The sequence below is a fragment of the Notolabrus celidotus genome, chromosome 4 (assembly GCF_009762535.1).
Source record: "Notolabrus celidotus isolate fNotCel1 chromosome 4, fNotCel1.pri, whole genome shotgun sequence".
NCBI classification, from domain to species: domain Eukaryota; kingdom Metazoa; phylum Chordata; class Actinopteri; order Labriformes; family Labridae; genus Notolabrus; species Notolabrus celidotus.
The window spans coordinates 28,154,889-28,174,466 of record NC_048275.1 but is presented as its reverse complement, the minus strand read 5'-3'; the positions used below and the strand labels follow the sequence as shown (position 1 = coordinate 28,174,466).

The following is a 19,578-nucleotide window of genomic DNA, read 5'->3' as shown; positions in this document are numbered from 1 at the left end:
TTTTAGTTGAATTAACACAATGAATCATTTTTTTACATTGTGAACTGATTGTGTTTTTAATTTCTCATGCTCACTTTTTGTTTTCTAAAAGAGCTTTCAATGTTTTGGCTCATCTTGGTGGGAGCTACATAGTGGTTTCCACGAGTGCTCTTAAAAAGTATGATACAATGTATCATAGTGTTAACGCAGGCAGGAAAAAAGTCATGGTACAAAACTTTTGGGACGTTTTCCGGATTTCAGTGCATGCGTCAAAAACATAGGATTTGTTGCTGAATACTGATAATTTATAGTTTTATGTAACTTATTTTTGTGTTGTTTATTTCTTTATGTGAAACTTTTGATGCTGATGTCTTTGTCAGGGCTCCCCTCTAAAAAAAAGTTGTTTCTCTATGGTGTTTTTTTCTGTAAAATAAACAGTTAAATGTAACTGTTGTTGCTTGCCAACCTGTTAGCTGTTGGATCACAGTTGTTAAAGCTGAGTGTGTTTGGATACCTTTCAGTGCAGCTTCACCTCCTTTACCGATACACAATAGTTGGAGTTATCAGCTTGGGCCCATTAATTAGTGTAATTAGTCTTTCTGTAGGCAATAAGAGTCTGATATGAGCTGATGGTCTGAGGCCACACGCCCTCTCGGACCGTTTACCTTTCACGATAAGTTTGCTCTCTCGCTAATCGGACACATTAATCACTCCGTGCTGTTGGACTGTTTGCGGTTGCATTAAGACGTGTTATCTGTATGTGGTGAAGCCGAGGGTGCGGTGAAACAGAAAAGGGAACAACCTTTACCTGCACACACAGAATGGCCCTTTAACTGCCTTTGTTGAGTATTTTTAATCAGCTTTTACGATGGCTGGCTGTCACTGAATTGACTGAATGATAGCAGAGTTTTGTTGCTGGAGTGCTGGAGGAAGTTGGCTATCAGGAGTGAGTTAATTGTTTGAAGGAGGTGAGGGGGAAACTTGATTTTCTCTCAATCTGTTTAACACCAAAATGACCCCGAGCTTGTTAGTCAATAAAGGTCTCAGAGGTTCCCTGAAGGAGGATTGTTTGAGGCCGGGGTCCATCCCTCAGGAAGCAGCAGAGGATTCAGGCCACCCTGAAGACTTTGAAGACTTTGCTCTTTTTTTTTTTTTCATCCTTACTCTGCCTCTTTCTGTCTGATCCGTCTTTATCCCCTTTCCTCTGCCTCCTTGTCTATCTCTGTTTCTCTCATCCTATTCTTCATGCTCTCTTTTATCCCGGATCACTCCTTCAGCTCTTTGATTAGCATACCAAAACCCCCCATGCATTTCCCCCACTGTTTAAGTGCTATTAATGCTAATTGGAGGCAGGGAACTTCTTTAAGTAGCTTTCTACAGGTCTGTTTGTTCACCTGGTGGGGGGGCTCAGTGTGTATGTGAGTGAGTGTGACTGTTTGTGTGTGTGTGGGAGCTAGATAAGGGCAATTCAAGCATCTTTCCTAAAGGGTTATTCTGGTATTTTTTAACCAGGGCCTTAACATTTACATGTTTTGCGACATTTCAGAACTTTTGCTCAAAATTCACACCCATCAATTAATGGAAACACTTCTACTTTGATGACTTGTTTCCACCTTGTTTACTGATGTTCAAGTGATAAAAGGGGTGAGGGGTCACTTGCATGTCACAGTGATATGCACCTTACATCTGAGGCCATAATGGCATCTGATAAAAATCTCTGTTCAAATAAAAACATTCAGATATGTCAGTAGTGTTGGATGCTTATTCTGATAAATCACCCTCTTACTATCGGCGGGATTTCTTATTGTGCCGAGAAAAACCAAGGCATCAGTTTTCAAATGCAAAAGTGTTGGGACCATGATAGTCCACCATGATTTAAGCAAGGTTTGGATGTATATGGGAGTGAGAAGAGCAATAAGGACGGAATTCAATCCAACAAAATCAATGGATGCAGCCCAATACAGGTTGTCTATTTAGGACTGAACTATATGTCTAAGTAAAGGATAATGTAAAGTGAGCAGGTTTTTATTGTGTATAGCTGCTGTGTAAAATATTTGATTCTGATTGGTCATAACACTAAACAAAGCAAGGTTGAATTTCCAGGACTTCTCCTTAATATCAAAATTATTAGTTAGTCCTTCAAAGTCAGTGATTACATCCCAAGCGATAGTTTGCTCTTCATATCAACTGTCTGTTATCAAGAAATAGCAGGCTGTTGCTATAAAATGCAGTTATGCAATGACCATTGAGAATCAAGCATAATAACACAGCCATACAAAAAGATCTCTGCATTGAAGTTGTCTCTTAGTACCAATTCCATTCTTGCTTCTCAAGTTGCTTGTTGGACCGTTAACAAAGGCAACACACAGAAAAGGAAGTCTTGGGTGGAAGTCTTTACCTCTAAGCACTTAAACACCCAAAGAGATTGAGGCATTGCTGATTTTATCGTTTGAAAACACACCAAGAAATGGCATCATGACAGAGAAAAATATCAATGAATGCAATTGCGGGCCATTTGTTCAGCTAACTGTGCTCTCTGCAGCAGAAGCAGCCCAACACTGCTCATAATACTCACACAGATACAAAGCAGCCAGCACTTCATAGTTATTAAATTAATTCTGCTTTAGCACAAATTCTAATTAAGCTATCAGAGCTGTGCGTATGTGATGAATTGAAGTCCAGATGAATGTGTTTATTTTATCATTAGGATCCTCACAGAAGAGGCTCTCTCTTTATGTTCTGCTACAGTTAGCACTTGCTGCACTGAAGGAGCAAATTGGATTGGTGTTACAGTACGCCCGCTCCACATCCTGATGAGCACCCACAAACAAATTGGATTGTGTGGTGTGTAAATCTGAAGCCATTTGATGAGCGAACGGGCCAAATTGAATTCTCAACAATGTAAATCTGAATCAGCTCGCCTCCAGCCGCTTAAATCATGTGATTGTTCCTGCTGTTTCCTCAGATAGGATCTCTCTCTGAGCCGTTTGCTGCGGCTCCTAATCTGTTTTTGATGACCATGTGGGGATGTAGCGGTGCATATGGGCATCAGAATCTCTCTCTCTCTCTCTCTCTCTCTCTCTCTCTCTCTCTCTCTCTCTCTCTCTCTCTCTCTCTCTCTTTTTACTCTCACAAACACACACTCCCAGCCTGTACAGTTGGCAAAGTGAGACACAATGATTGAGCCATCGGTGTGTGTTGATTCAGGAGATTACTCAGACGATCGGTCAGACTTATGGACCTCCTGTTTTCTCAGGAACACTTTCTGAAGTCCCAGATGACGTGATGTGTCACGTTTATTACTCCTCTGTTGATCATACAAATCATATTTATTGCTGTACTTATTACCTTTCCTCTGTCGTCTTGTTCTTTGTGCAGGAAAACAGTTTATCATTAGTCAGATAGCAATTAAACATGTTTGAATTATTATCTTTCCTGTGAGTAAGGTGCATTCATAGGTGTGAAAGTGTCCCTCTTGATTTTGCAATTCTTCTTTTTCTTCTTCCTCCTCCTCCACCACTACCTCTGCTACTTTTCTTCCTTCACTGCTGATACAACTTGTACCTGAAGTTTTTTTTCCTTTTCTTGTACTTTTGCAGCTACTTCAACTTCCTTACCCTCATAGAGGTCTAGCTTTAAACAAAACTTTTTCATCTTGCAGTTTGTTCTCGTATCTCTTGCGTTGCTGCTTCCAAGCAACTTTCACCAGTATGTGGTGCAATGGAGCATACATTTTCAGATGCTGCACTGCAAACAAAAACCAAAACTAAGCAAGTTCTTTCATCTTGCTAATCATAGAAATATATTATTAGGCTTAGAGTAAGACACCTTCACCTGACAAGTCCAGATAAATATGTCATTTCAAGACATTGCAAGCCAGAAGTAAGACCTGAAATGTTTGGAATGAGTAAAAAATCTGCCAATTGGGTAAAAAATGGGGACATGTGAAGTTTCCTGAGATAAGAACGTTTCTTTACCTCATTCGTCGATTTTTTACTCATTCCAAGCATTTCAGATCTTATTATCAGCTTGCAATGTCTTGAAATAAGATGTTTATCTTGACTTGTGAGTTAAATGTGGTGTATGATAAGTTGGATAGATATTTTTACTAGAAACAAGACAAAAAGTGTTAAATCTTTCAATTGAAACAGCTACTTCATATTATAACTTTATAAATCTCCAGTCTTAAAGAGGAAAAAGAAAGTTTGATTCATGGTGTATAAAGTTTCTCACTTTTATGACATTCAGTCTTTTTGAAAATAGATATCACATCCTCAGGTTGTGCTCACTAGTTTTCAGTTTGTCTTGATAGCTCTGATACACCATAGGTCAAAGGTAACAAGTTCAAGGGTTTACTGATAGCTTTAACATCCTTTGCCCACCAAGTCACTGTGCTGTTTAGTATCTATTTGGTCTGCACAGTGTTTCTGATTGACCCTCCTTTGTTTTTCACTCTGGTGCTCCTTTTCCTTCAACGTCCTCAAATCATCGGGCCCTGACTCACAGTCGTGAAGAACATACATTAACTGATTGGTTTTCTTTTTTTGCTTGTGTGTCTCTTCAGTTATCCGTACAGTGAAGACAGCAGTCAGGGGAAGCAGTACATGAACACCAGATGCCCCGCCTGGTGTGATCGGATCCTCCTGTCGTCCTCCGCCAGAGAACTTGTCCTAAAGGTGAGCCTAAACCTGACTCTTTTCATCCAATTCACAGGCTTTCTTATGACAAAAATACCCCCACTCCTCCCTCCACTAAGACACAGGCATCTTCATTAACATCTCTGTCCTTTTATTTCTACAACTCTATCGTCCTTGATCACCCCCAGCCCTCTGCCGCCTCACAGATGGAAGGATGAGGTGTCTGTGAATATTAATTTGGCGAGCTAAGCCAGGGGTCCATCCAGACAGTATATATATCCCAGCACTTCACCCCAGCGGGCTCTGATCTTCTTCATTAAGCCACAGATCTGTCGTCTACCTCAGGGAGTCAAACCCTACAGGCCCTCGCTCTGCTGCAAATCCATGGCAGCACTGTAAACTGCAGCCAATCTGCCACCTCTCTCTATACTCTCCTTCTGTTATGTTTGCTAGATTACTGACAGATCCACCATGCAGCTCTGCCAAGCTCCTGCATTTTCTGTCGGTCTTCACTAAAAGGGAATTTTTATGTTTTTATTCATAAGTCAGCACACTTTTTTTGCAAGTTTTGGGGTCTAACTCTGCCATATCAAATTATGTCCATTAAAAGTTATTATTTTTATATTTTTACTCAGTCTTAGATTGTTATTTTGTGTCTGAGAACATCACAGGAATTATCCCTGTTGGTTAAAAAGAGGCTTTAAAATCCAGAAACAGTGAATCATGTCTCTCTTTAGAGTGATATTCTCTGATAGTCCTTCAGATTTTCACTATCTTTTGTCTGTTCAAATAGGATCATTGTGGTGCATTGGTAGGACAACAGCACTCTCAGTTCAATTTGTGGGGAACACTGTTGCCGTGTGAATCTTAGAAATTCAATAATTCATCGTTTGGGCCAAGGAGTACCAAAACTGTCTCAATTTTCATATAATTTTAGAGTTACACAAATATTGTGTTGGAATGGATCCAACCAATAGAAATCACACCGATCAAATAATACATCAAGGCAAAGGTAGACCAGCAACCCCCATATTATTGGAGGTAAAAACACTCCTTTATGGTGCTGTTTCTGGTTAAAATAATCACCTCCCTCTGAAACAAATGGTCTGCTTTTTGTAGGGATGCTTTCTGAAATGTTGTCAGACACTGTAAATAACTGTCTGAACCTCTAAGTGACCAAAAGAAGAGCTTTTAGTGGACGTACCAATCCAACACTTGGCCCCATAAGAGTACATTCCATTCATTACAGCCTGTTTCATAACTGCACACACCAAAGTAGGTTATCTTCCAAATCGATTCATGACTATACATCCATAACACCCCAAAATATGTAAACGTGGGGCCCTGATGTAAGAAAAACAGATTTGCCCTTTTTTATTTCTACACTACAGGGAACAGGTTCAGCTTTTACGTCCGACTCTGTGCAGTGCAGAACACACAGCTTTCATCTCTTAACGCCTGTGAAATAGATGCAGCAGTGTATTGTACAGTTACTGGTCACCACAGGGAGCTGCTCAGGAAGTTTGGCTTTCTTTTGTCGGCCTCAAATGAGAAATTCCTTCCTGATCTTTCTTCTTTTACTGGCTGGAGCAGAGCAGGAACAATAAAAAAAAAACAAAGACTGTAAAACATTTTAAAATGATAACACCCAGTTTGTTTCAGCCACTTAATGTGTCAGAATTATATAAAGACTGATTCACACACACGCACACACACACACACACACACACACACACACACACACACACAGCTGGTTTCTGTTTGCTCTCCTCCCCCCTTCATGCTCCGGCTAATTGCTTGTAATGCAGGGACCAAGTGGAACAGTTAGTGTGTTCGCAGATTGGCTGATGATTCACTGAGCACACACTCTCCGGCTCCCAGCGTTACAGATTGTTGAGACATAGGCCCGTAAACAGCCCGGCGTGTGGCGTCATCTATCATGGCATGGTCGGTTAACTCGCCATCATGTTATTTTCTGCTTGCCGAGCCCTAACACGCCAAAGGTTGCCCGCTGGCTGCGCAGCGCGGCACCAGCTCCAGGAGTGCCGGTAATGAATGTTTAGCCGAGCGAGCGCTCCTTCTCTGCTGCAGGGCCCCGGGTAATTTGTTTATCTGTCTAAAGATTATGCAGCCCGAAAATCCACAATTTTATGCTGCCTTTGTGAATTATCAAGTGTGTGTTTGATGAATGTATCTGCGGCTGTGGGAGACGAATGGAGAGGTGGCGGTGCGAGGCCGCTGCAGGAGGCAGAGCGAGGTGGAGGTGTGCTGACCCCGCTCAGCTGCAGGATTGGACTGAAGTTAATTTGGATTTCACTTTATGGTTCATTCTCGAGCTCTCTGTCTCTTTCTTCTGAAGCGTCAGAGCAGCTCCTTGAGTCACAACCCAGCAGCCCAGTGTGTGTGTCTGTGTGTTTAAAAAGTCTTTAGTTCAACCAGACAAGTGTGATTTATTCTCCAGTCTGCAGATCCATGTGTGAGAGGGTAACAGCTTTCTTTTGTGCAGATATTGAAACATGATTCCCTCTGATAGGCTCTTAGATTACACTGAGAGTTTGTGATGCAGAGGCAAATGTCCACTTTGTGAAACCTCCAAGCTTTTCATTCCTCCATGATGCACTGTGCATAAGTTTCAAAGTAAAAACTGTGCTTATGCCCCTGGGTGGGGAGGGTAAAGCAGATATTTTGAGTCATGTATTTCATGGTCCAAATGACTAATAATTGCTAAAAGTTTTCAAATTGCTACAGTGGATCCAGCTGGAAGGGACACAACAAATCTGACAGCAATGGCTGCAACAAAATCTTTGGGGCAAATTAACCCAAATCAAAGTACATCCACTTAAATTGCTGGATTTCCACTGACAGACTTGAATGTTATTCAAAGTGCACAGAAACAGACAAAGACATCTCTGTTAAAGAAACAAACTGTCATATTTACCTTGCCAAACCCTGTCATTGTAGGATCATTGCCTCCCTGCCTCCTCCCCATAGCACCCTTGTAGTTAAAACATTGGACATCATATCAGATATTTTTTTCAGGTTCTTATATTTTCAGGACCAAACAAGCAATGGATTAATGGAGAAAATTAACAAACAAATTCTCCTGGTGAATCACAATACAATTGTTAGTTGCAGATGTCATGCGTAAGAAAAATGATCTGCATCATAACATAATCAGAAGTTTTATTGTCCCAGTTGATTATTTTACATTTTCCTTGTCAAAATTTTGTAAGTTATGTTTGTGTTTGAACCCTGCATTGGAACCAGTTAAAGCTAGGGCTTCCACTGTTAGTGTGTTAATGGTATTGCGATTAAAGTAAAAAATTAGTTTTTTTTTCATTATTTGCTTACCATAAAAAAAAATGTAAAATGTTCCTGCTGTCACTATGGCGCAAAAAAAACAACACTGCTGTGCTTTTGACTGGTGCATTCAACTTAAACAAAACTTCCAGACCACTCAGTTGATAAGCCAAAAGTAATATCCACTTTGTTGCAAAAGGAATGAAAATATCACTGAGTTCAAGTTCGAGCTTCCACAAACGATCTAAGCATACAGGAGCAGCTAATCGGACTAATGCCAGAGTGGCAACTACATTACAAAAGACACTATTCTGAGCATCATTTTGGAGCGCTTCACTCGCCATAGATCTGTGGATAAAACGTTTATTGTAGAAACAGAGAAAGCAACCAAACTGGAACTCCTGAAAAGTGCAAAGGTTGTTGCAGTATCCAGGGATCACTGGCAGTGGTGGATAACCAAAATTATCTTGGAATAACTGCATACCATACTAAAAATGATTGAACATTTTGTACATGCACCCCTACAGATTTCTTAATGTGTAACAGTATTATCCTTAGAAATAAAAGAAGCACTTTGAAGCTGTTTCCTACCTCTATGTAATGATTTCAGACCACACTGGTGTAGAAGTGCAGCGTTTAGTTGAATAATAAATCTGAAAGTCAAGATCATAAGGTACATTTCATTGTATTTATTTGATTGCTGAATCAAGGCACTGGTAAGAATTGCTTTACCTTGTTCATTTGGACTTAAAAACTAATGCAATGAAAAATAATGGAATTTTTTTAAATGCTGGTAAAAACTATTGAAATTCTATTAATCTCAATCAAAAGAATTATTCATTTAACAGACCAAAACTCAATTTCCTTGCACATATCAATAACGGGTTTTAGTCATGATTATGTACCAATGTATCCTCTCCTGTGATTTTTTTGTTTTCAAATAAACAATAAAACCCCTGCTCTGTGTGTTTGATGACACTTTTGCACAATGAATGTATCTGAAAGCACAACATGAAGTTGTAATGATTATAACACCATGCTGCTGCTGACTCTGCACCATGTGTGTTTGTAACTTGAGCAGCTCAGTGTTTAACATTTGTTTCATAGAACTGATAAAACATGTTTTATATATATTGTTTTCATCACTAAATCTATTTGTGTCTCTGCAGCCTGAAAACGAAGAGAAGTCGATTGTGTATGATAACATCGGGCCAAATGTCTGCATGGGGGACCACAAGGTAACCTGTGTGTGTGTGTGTGTGTGTGTGTGTGTGTGTGTGTGTGTGTGTGTGTGTGTGTGTGTGTGTGTGTGTGTGTGTGTGTGTGTGTGTGTGTGTGTGTGTGTGTGTGTGTGCGCGTGTGCGTGTGTGCTTGTGACATTGATGTATTGTACAACACCTTTTCAGATTCTTCACAGGAAGAACAGTTAAAAGCTTAAACAATGTTTGCTATAAAGAGCTTAGTGTTGAAACTTGTTGGGTACAAATACATTCGATGTAGGGCTAGGAAAACTTACAAAAATCAAATGATCTTCTATTAAAATGACAAAAAAACTGTTATTCTGTAGTTTTAAGCTTGAATGTAAAGTACAGGCTGGAGTACACACCTTGAGTTTAATTTTAGTTTAGTTTAGTTTTGGAATTAAGTAGCTTGGCTAGCACCCCCCTTCAGTCTCATAGATGTGTTATAGAAAATGTGAGAACATGTTCCTAAACTTTGAATAACTCATGAACTTTGTTTTTTTCAGCCTTCTGTCTTTATTAGCCCTCTTCAAACAGGCAGCTAAATGAAATTGTATTCTAAGACTAACACTTATATTGATCATCATAGAATAATGTATTGTGTTGTTGTTTTTGTCATATTGCCCAGCCCTAACTCAGACATTATCCTGTATTTAGAATGATAACAAGAAATATAACCAAGACTTTAGAGACACTAAGTTTGTCTGAGAGATATTAACACGCAGCTCATCCAATAAGATGTGTTCTGTAGGAAATGTGCTAACATTTTTTCACCATGGCTAAAAGTGAAATCTCACTAGTTGCATTTGTTCAAAACATTTTTCTTTTGGTTTCACATTCAAAACCGCAATAATTTGACAACACATTTCCCACACCTATCAGACATATCAATAAAAGAGCGTTAGAGGTGCTAATAGATGGATTTTGTAACCGTGCTAAGCTAACCAGCTGTAATATTTTAAGAGTACTCTTCAAGCAGGCAGCATTATCAAATTCCACCATATATCATGATGAATATCAATATAAATGTAATTCTGTTTATATAAATGAGCATCATTAACTTCCATGCCATATCAACTAACAGCAGCTCCTGTGTCTAGCTGAGTCTTAGGTAAGGCTGTTTGTGTTCAATGAAGAAGCTCAAGAAGCACAAAGAAGATATTTTTTGAAGCTGACTGTATAGAAAGCGTTTAACACCCTTGCTTCAGTCTCCTCCGTGTCAGACAGAAGGTCTTGCACTGAAAGAGAGGCGCCTTAAGTCAGGTCTTTTATCAATACTCAGAGTGTCACAGACAGTAGTGTGTGTGTGTGATGTGACCCAAGCACACTGAGAGACACTGCAGCAACGCTCATCTCTCCACCACACACTGCTGCTAAAATCACAGACAGCTATGTTTAAAAAATGTCCAATGTAGTTAGCACACGGGCACAAAAATGCACGGCACTGCTATGTGAGTTTAACCTGCGAGCCCTCTGCGCTCACACACACACAGAGAGAGGGAGCATCAATAAAATGTTTTCTCTGACTTTGCTCTGTCTCTGTTCCCCCACCAGCCCGTCTTCCTGTCCTTCCGAATAACAGCGGGGGCAGGTAAACCTAATGCAAATAAGCACAAGTGTTGTGTGGTGCAGTGATGTCGTGGTAAATATTAACTTTTCTTCATTATAATACCTCACACTTGTTGCTATTGTTTGCTTTGATTTGCTTGATTTTTCACTTCAAGTTGGTTCTGATTGGAGTTTTATTCCAAAATAAAGCATCAATTTTGGAAAAAATGTGATTAAAATGCTTCAGACATTTTAAGACATTCATGGAGAATTTCCCTATTTATGAACCTGGACCCTGATTTACATGCTTGGGGGCTAAACATCCGATAGGTACAAAGAGATTAGACTGCTTCAGTCAGCTGCAGTGAAACAGGCTGCAACACAATCCGAAGTATGGACACTAAAAGTTCTTATTTCTTTAACTGACAGGCTCAGATCGTTATTTTAAGTGTGTGACAACATTACAGACAGGGTCCATACAGATTTAGAACTTTTGTTAAAAAGAAAGCTTACGAAACACTAATGTAGCTCAGTGGTTGAATCACACGCCCAGAGGCTGTAGTCCTTGGACTGGGTGGCCTTGACTGGCAGCCTTTTCCCCATTTCTTTCCCCATTCTCTCGTCCCAGTCTCCTCCTCTGCATTGTTCTGCCTCCTCAATAAAGGCATGAAAAGCCTCACAAATGATCTTAAAGGAAACAGGAGGAATATACTTTTGTTTTGAAAGAAATATCTGTTGCATTGCTCTTTTTATAGCTACCAAAATTAATTGACAAAATGAGTCATTTTTACTTAAAAGAACAGAGGAGTTACTGGTCAACTACTGCCTTACCTCTTTGTTTTGTTCTGTTACAAAAATAAGAGGTGAACCTGAACAACTGTTTAAAAAAGCAAAGACCCACATTAGATTAAAAAAACCACAACCAGTCAAGTTAGCAGTAGACCAGTTACTCCTGTGTCAAAAGGTCAGATTGCTGTTTTTGTCAGTGAAGTCTGGTGGCTGTGAAAGGAGCGACTCAACGATTCGCTCTGCCATGTCTTAAAGTTAAAATTATGATTGACACAAGGTCTATCTCTGTAGGATGCTGTCCTTTCATGTTGTCACACACTTAGAATAACAATCTGTGCCGGTCAATGACTAAAACAAGAACTTTCAGTGGAAATCTTAAAGATTTTAGGACCAGGGATTTAGACTCCAAAATGTGTTCAAAAGGCCCAGGTTCAAAAGTACAGAAAATCACCCTTCACTCACAAACTAGAGCAGCATCTTTTTTTTCTAACTTGACTAAAAGTTGGCTCCAGGTCATTTTTCTTTGATAAACCAAATGCTTGTCATTTAGAAATAAAACATTTCCTTTTTTTCCCTCCACAGGAAAGTGTTGCCAAAGGGGGGAGCAGATATTCCGTGAAGCGCCTCTGTGAGAAGAAACAAACAGCACACCATAATACACTCACACATACACACAAGTACAAATACACAAACACATACACACCCACTCACACAAACAAATACACACACACTTTGCACAAGCGTACACTGAAGACAAAGTTTTTCAGCAGTGCTGACCAGTCACAGTCGTCCTGACACCTCATCCATACGAAGCTGTTTTCTCTCCATAAAACACTTGTTGAGACGTGGACGAGCACCCGAGGGCCCGGCTCCAGACAAGACACACATCGCTGACCTCACTGTTGCCATGCAACCCCCATTCCCCAGAGAAGAAGAAAAACAGGACGGACAGACGGACGGACGACTCTTTTCCATGCCACAGCCTCGTTGCCAAAACTCTAATTGAAATCAGTCTACTACATGTTTAGACACCGTACTCGCCATTTGTAGGTTTGCCTCTGTGTATAGAAGCTACTCTCCACACAGTGTGTAAGGTGTTTTAAAAAAAGAAAAGTGCAATGCAAAAAAAGTTGTATATCTATATTGTTAGGGTTATTTGTACATTGGACAGTATAACATAGAGTTGTTGATGGTTTTAGTGCCGTTCTCTTTCAGACCAAACTTTGAGGTCCTTCTGTTGGAAAATAGATTTCAACAAATTCTATATATATTTTTTTGTTTTGTTTTTGTTGTTGTGTGCACAACACACTGCCATGCCTGACACATCAGTTGAGTCTCATTTTGTATACTGTACTTTTTAAAGAGATAATTTATAATTCTTACCAAATGTTTGTGCAGACTGTGTGGGTGTTCCTGCAGCTGCAGCAGCAGCACCGAGGAGAGAAACTCTTTGTGATTTATTGCCTATCCAAGAATGTTTTAAGCAGTGCCATAGACCATGCAAGTATATAAGATAATGTTTCATATATAGCACTCTCACATTATTTCATTATTACTCTAACTTATTTCTATAATATTATGGTTCTGAATGTGATATTTTAGATAGGCTTGGGTATCCTTAAAATGTATTTTTGTTTCAGTTTTTATTACTGCATTTTGGTGCCAAGTATCCACACAGACATGAAGTGTGTCAGAGTTTAAAATATTAAGTCAGACTGTTTAAGGTGTTGATTTTAAAATGTAAAAAAACTAGAAAGAAACTCTAAACATGGGAAAGAGCAGCAGCGGGAGAAAGAGGAGGAGGAGTTGCTTTTTATTCGTCTGTTTGTTGCCTTCATCGCAGATCATTTGAGCATTAAAGGGGAGCTCGGAGACGCCAGCGTTTCCTTTTATCGATTTAATTTCCAACACTACAGATCTCAGACTGTGTGAAACCCTCACATTGATCCTCCCTGATCTTTTTTTCATCTAAATCACTGAAATGATTTTGTGCCTGCCGCAGGATTTCTGTTGTCTTCTGCTGTGATTTGGTTCGTAAGTTTTAAAAACAGAGAAATTCCGCCTGCTTGTTTTTGTTCTTTCTGCTCTGTGTGAGTTTACTGTAGGAGTATAAGCTGCAGTTTTTTCTTCTTCACTCCATTTTATTAAAGCAGATAGAGATTTGATTCTATAGCCCCTCTGACGGCCTGGCCTCTACTGTAGGTGATGCAGTTCTCAAGCAATAAAAACCATTAGAGCTCATCGGCTGTTTGTCCTCATTACCTACACACTCATTTTACCTCCTTATTACACAATAATCAATTAACCTTCCAGCACATTATAAGTGTGTTATCACTATATTATTACAGAATAATCAAGTCATACAACACGGGGGAGAATTACACATTTCCCACCGTGTTTTTCTCTGCTTGGTCTCGGATCTCCTCCATGTCGCCTCAACAACAAAGATGAAACCTCCTTATAGGCATACCTTTCGGTATTTTATTTCTGTTAAATTTGGTACCACGAAGTTTGCATAAAATGTCCTAAGGTAATGTAAACAGTATTTTTATTGTTCAGTAAATTTTAAAAGAGTGGTTCTTCAATTTTTTCACAGAACCAAATCAAAAAATGTAGCCGTGTGACAGGCTGAGGTGTGAAGCACATTTGAATCACTCTAATCTATTTTTTTTGGCTCGGTTAATTGTTTTTTGGAATGAAAGTGAGCTATGTTTAGCTAGGAAATTCTTCACCTGAAGTCTCCAATGTGGTTTAGGCTATTTGATGTTTACTCTTCTGGCAGAATATCATCTAAATCTACTTGTCAATTCTGAGGTAACACCAAAAAAGGGTTCATTTATCAAGGATATGACAATCCCGGAAAGATTTTCAAAGCAATTATAGAATTCAAAAACATCAAAGTCACATTGAATGTCTTAGTTAGGAGTTGAATGTCACTATTAAATATATGAGAAGAACATCAATGAATGAAATGATGTATTTTTCGTTTTTTCAGTCAGCCTCATTGCCTCATACTCAGTTAATCATAGAAACAAAAGTTTGACTTTATTTGATGAAAGCTTGTTTCTCATTGGATGAACCGTCAAGAGACAGCGCGCTCAAATGTTCAGGCAGCAAACAGAAAGACGCAGTACCACCTGGAGACAGAGAGGGTGCTCTTCTGACAAAGCGCTTTATCATCACTGGGTTTCATTGCAAAATAAGGGAACTGTTTAAATATTATAAATACTTATGCAATAATATTCATTAATGGGATGATTTTAACTACACAACATAAACTACTGAGGGTCAAAAAGTGCTCGATAGACCTGATGTCTGGGGAGTAAAATGAGCACAAAACAAAAGATACACTGTTAAAAGAGAAAAAACTCACTAAAGTGAACATGGCCTCTTTGATTTGCAATAAATCATGAAATAAATGCCTATAATACAACTTACAATAATAATAATACTACTAATAATAATAATAATAATAATAATAGCTTCAAAAGAGTGCCTTCTTTGAGCTAACAACTATTCAAGTAACGTATTTGTCTTGGTAAATATATAAATAAAAAGTGACGAAAAAGTTAAACTTTCATTTTTGGTGCACACTTTAGTTGCAAAATGCAAAATTCGAAATAAACAAATGATACGTGCAGATTATAACTACATCATTAGTATTGTGACTTTAAACTCTTCTACTGAATAAGTTGTTTTAGACATAAATCATTTTTATATCAGCATTTACCCTTCGAAACCACCTTTTTGCCAATAAAGAAATTCAATTATGATAGTCATGAATTTGTCTTTAATTTATATTAAACCCATACATCCAAACAAAACCCATGAGAAAACAAAAAATTTTGTTAAATAATTTATTCATTATACAAAGTGTTTTTCTTCCTTTAACCTTCCTGGAAGTGATAATACTCTCTTTAAATCCAACAGAAACGAGGCTCCAGTCTGCTGCTCCGCTGTGCTGATGAGGTCAAAAAAAAAAAAAGACAGACACTTTTCAAATGAAACAAAAAAGTCCGTGTGCTGTGACGTTAAAACAAGCTTTTGATATTTTTTACAGTGATTATTTACAGCATTCTGCGTCTGTACATTAATGTTCCGAACTGAACTGAAAAACGAGGAGGAAAGAGACGACATTATTCTGCAGGAATAAAAAGGAAGCAGCAGGTCTATCAGAGAGGGGAATAAGCGCGTCCGAACATAACTTATTCAGTAAAAAATATATACAATCCACACACGTACATTTTCATCGTCAGGCTGCAGCACGATTCATCCATTCATCACAAACCTGCGCCATCTCTGAACATTCTGCTCTCTTGCCTCTTAGGACAGAAGATACCCTGCTTAGACTGAGCTTTAGAAGCATCACAGGCCCCGTTTACACCTGCCATTTTAACATGCGGCCCGGATCCGGATCAGTGTCGGCTGCTGATATTGAAAAAATGACGATAAAAGCTCAAAACTGTGCAAAATAATATTGACTTTTTAGAAACCAAAACCAAAAATGTTTAAAAAGGAATTATATAAACCGGTGCACAGTTGAGAAATAACTGAGTGCAATACTTGTCATTTACCTTCAGATTAAAAATAAAGTTATATGTCCAATAAAATACACCATTAATGATCTCATTAACAGCAAAATGAGCAGCCTTCATAGCCCTAAAAGGTGACAGAGGTTTTGGGGGGAGTTTGGGACTCACAATATTGTAGGAATGGTAAAATAAAGCAGCTTTATGTGTAGAATTAAAGGTAATTAATTACGCTCATAGGCCCAACACTGATCTGAAATGTGTGAGTATGTATGAAGTTTAGTTACATTTACACCTGTTGTTAAAATTCCAGTTGGATGCGTACAAACTGATTTGCGTCGCCAAAACTATTTTATGTCCCAATATTTATTTTCCTTTCAGCTGACATGAATATCAGCCTTCTTTAAGCCCAGTTCTAACAGGAGTTACATCTCCAAGTACACAGAGTCAGTAAAAGTTTGGGTTTGGATGCAGCCAACCGCGCGTCACGTAATGGTGAGCGCGTCTTCCGTGCGTCATGGCACACACTCCGAATTTCTCGCTCTTCTCGCTATTTCTGTGTGAAATGCATCCCAACAGGCGCATGTTCATAATGTCAGGTGGAAAGGGGGCCAAAAAGAGTGCGACAAGTCTCTCTTTTTATTAATGGACCCCCTAGACTTAACCCCCCAGGTATGTGCATCACAAGGTGTCCGAGCTGTTACTGCAAGGGCTGATCAGCGCCAGGTTGGTGGCCTTGTGCTTTTTCAACAGTCTCGTGATTTTCTCGTCGTCTGAATTTGGGTCCAGCGGCTTGTTATATTCGTCGTCGTCCTCGTTCTCCGAGCTCTCCTTCATCTTCTCCGTCTCAGAGTCATGCTTCTTTTTAGCCGTGGCCATCTCTGCTGCGTGTCTCTTCCGCCATTTGGTTCTTCTGTTCTGGAACCAAACCTGTGGAGGAGATAGGCACACAGATGCTCAACAGGTCCCCAAAATGATACACTATTTTAAAAAAAACAGCAGCAAGTTTAAATGATATTGGATTCAATACAGTGATAGCATTACCAACAATACAAATAAATAAAATAATGACTACATGTGTTTAAATGTTGATGATGTCAGTGGATTATGCATATAGTTGCTCTAAAATAATGTATTTTCGTGGATGCCATTTGTCACATAAAAGTGTAAACGAAAAGGCAACGTTGCCTTCAGTTGTTTTAGAGTTCAATACAGGTAGTTGACATTATTAATATCATAAATGTTTGTTTGTTTTACCTTGACTTGACTCTCAGTCATCCCTAAAGAATAAGCCAGGCGCGCTCTCTCCGGGCCGGCCAGGTATTTCGTCTGCTCGAAAGTTTTTTCCAGTGCAAAGATCTGCTGTCCTGAAAAAGTTGGTCTGGAGTGTTTCTTCTTTCCGTCCTTGTCCACCATCATGCTCGCCTGAGCTGCAAACATAGACACATAAATTGGTTACACAACGATTTTAATTGTGAATAGCATTTCCAATGTGACGCCTATGAACGTTTACGAATGTTTTATAAGTAAAATGAGGTCCAAATAGGCCAAAGTGTGTCTGAGCAGCATGCTCAGTTAACTGACACATTATGTATCATAGTACTACACATTTTTTTATGAATGTTTCAGATTAATAAGTTTGAAAGTCCTGCCAAGTATCAATAACATTTTTATTATCTATTAAGAAGTTCCAGTTTTAGTACACTGAATTTACGGCGACCACACAGTGCATAATAACATTTTTATCACTTGGTTTCAGCTTTGTTATTTATTGGAACACACTTTAATTTTCTTTAAGAATTAAAGTTTATTTGTGTGTCCGTCCTTATCCGTAATGCAAGGCCTCTTGCAGACTAAAATAATGACTTTAATCACAAGAAGACAAAACAAAAATCTGATGCACCTGCAGAAATGGTGCTTGTTTTCACGCTTCAATTTATAAACGTATTCTAAGCACAGACATCACATTTTTCTCCAAACGCGTACTGAGTCAGTACAACAGGCAGTTAGGTAGGACTTACATGGACAATGAAGGCGCGGGTCCCTCCAGGGAGAACCCTGCATGACCCCGGGCCAGAAGATGGGCGCCCTCCCCGGCAGCTCGGCCAGCGGCTTCGGGTACCGCGACACCGCCGGGCTGAAGTACATCCCCGCTGCAGCGGCAGCAGCTGCGGTGGTCGCCAGGCCGTTTATCCTGGGGAACCCGGAGAGCAGCTGCCCGGCCGTGGTGACGGGTCTTCCCAGGATGTCGCTTATTCCATGTGGGGTGCCAAGGGCGAGCTGGGAGCTGAGGTTGGAGAGATGTGGCGCCTTGAAGCCCGCCGGGCTCTGCTGCAGAGCGTACGGGAACAAGGATGTCTTCATCTCGGTCATGTTGTGCAACGCCGCCAGCGGGGTGCTGCCCAGGACGAACGCACTCTGCCGGTTAGCCTCCATTTGCCCGATCGCTAACATTTGTGAACATGAACCACAGGTACGCGCTCAGATAACAAACGGGAAACACAAATAAATATGAATTTTAAGTTGTAATGTTTAAGTTTAGAAGCCAGGCCACTTCTGCTGCTCTCTCCTGAAGTATCCTGAAGGAGGAAGAAGAGGAGGAAGACTCTGGGATTGTTGGAAAACTTCTCTCCTCTCTGGGGAAGCGAACAGCTCGAAAACTCCCACAAACGTCTCCGCGTGCTGGTGTTGGTCTCGTTCTGTCAGCTGTCTGAGCTAAACGTGCCCGCCACAGGAAGCCGTGCGGAAGTCGGCCGCTCTGATGATGTTTTTAGTGGTTTTGATGGGAACCATTAAGGGCTCGGCTTGTCTTTCCATAAATTGACTCGCTTGCTCTTTAGTTGCGGGGGAAGCGGGACCCGCTGATAATAGCAGAGCCACCTGCACGCGCGCTATTCCCATTGGACGGGGGGCTGAGTGAGACAGCGTCCTGATTGGAGGAGACAGAAGGTCCGCTGCTTTTCATGTGCGTGTGCGCTGGACGGGTGCTGCCTTTACGTGCTGTCAGAAATATCAATTTCCACTTGTAATGACTAACAAGTGTCATTTCGAAGCGGGTAAACAGACGGACAACAGGCAGAGTAAGCATATAGGATATAATGATTTTCAGTGTTCGATGGACTTTTCTTCTTAAATAACCATGGGCCATTTATCTTTAGGCTACTTGAGAGTTTAAATGTTTTCCTGAAGGTAGCTTCCGGGCTCCAGTAAGACATGTACTAGATTGTATTTATCTTCTGTTAAGTGTTAAAAGCCGTGGCGAAGCATTTAAAATCGTGGATCGGAGGAGACCATGAACGCACCAGCTGCGGCCACACTCTATTAAGATCTTTAGCGGTGCCATTAATGATGCGTCTCACAGCGCGGAAATCATTGTTTCCACATATGACAAAGAATATTCATTGACATTATGAGCTGTTCCGCAGACTGTTGGGCTTTATTAAAATAAAAACGGCATCCTGAGGGGGACACCGAAGAAGTCCTGATGTCTAAAGTGAATTCGAAACAATTGAAAGTTAAATTTTTAAAATAGTACCGAATACATTTTTACAATAC

The 19,578-nt window shown here is 39.9% G+C and overlaps 2 protein-coding genes across 3 annotated transcripts in view; one reads left to right on the top strand and one right to left on the bottom strand.

Annotated features, from left to right (window-relative positions):
- LOC117811363 (inositol polyphosphate-5-phosphatase A) overlaps positions 1 to 13,735 on the top strand; it is a 205,130-nt gene extending 191,395 nt beyond the window's left edge. The window contains exons 13-16 of one of the 2 annotated variants that reach the window (XM_034681599.1): positions 4,544 to 4,655; positions 9,086 to 9,154; positions 10,712 to 10,748; positions 12,077 to 13,735. In XM_034681599.1, the coding sequence (XP_034537490.1) occupies positions 4,544 to 4,655; positions 9,086 to 9,154; positions 10,712 to 10,748; positions 12,077 to 12,126 (268 nt within the window). In that variant the 3' untranslated portion in view covers positions 12,127 to 13,735. Of the gene's footprint in view, positions 1 to 4,543; positions 4,656 to 9,085; positions 9,155 to 10,711; positions 10,800 to 12,076 lie in introns of both variants that reach the window. The other variant, XM_034681601.1, reaches the window with a different exon arrangement.
- A 1,602-nt stretch (positions 13,736 to 15,337) lies between these two features.
- Positions 15,338 to 18,958, bottom strand: nkx6.2 (NK6 homeobox 2). The gene is made up of 3 exons (XM_034681607.1): positions 18,045 to 18,958; positions 17,281 to 17,453; positions 15,338 to 16,953 (listed from the first exon to the last, which is right to left on the bottom strand). The coding sequence occupies exons 1-3, from the start codon at positions 18,475 to 18,477 to the stop codon at positions 16,705 to 16,707; spliced, it is 855 nt and encodes a 284-aa protein (XP_034537498.1). The 5' UTR covers positions 18,478 to 18,958; the 3' UTR covers positions 15,338 to 16,704.
- Positions 18,959 to 19,578: the final 620 nt, after the last annotated feature.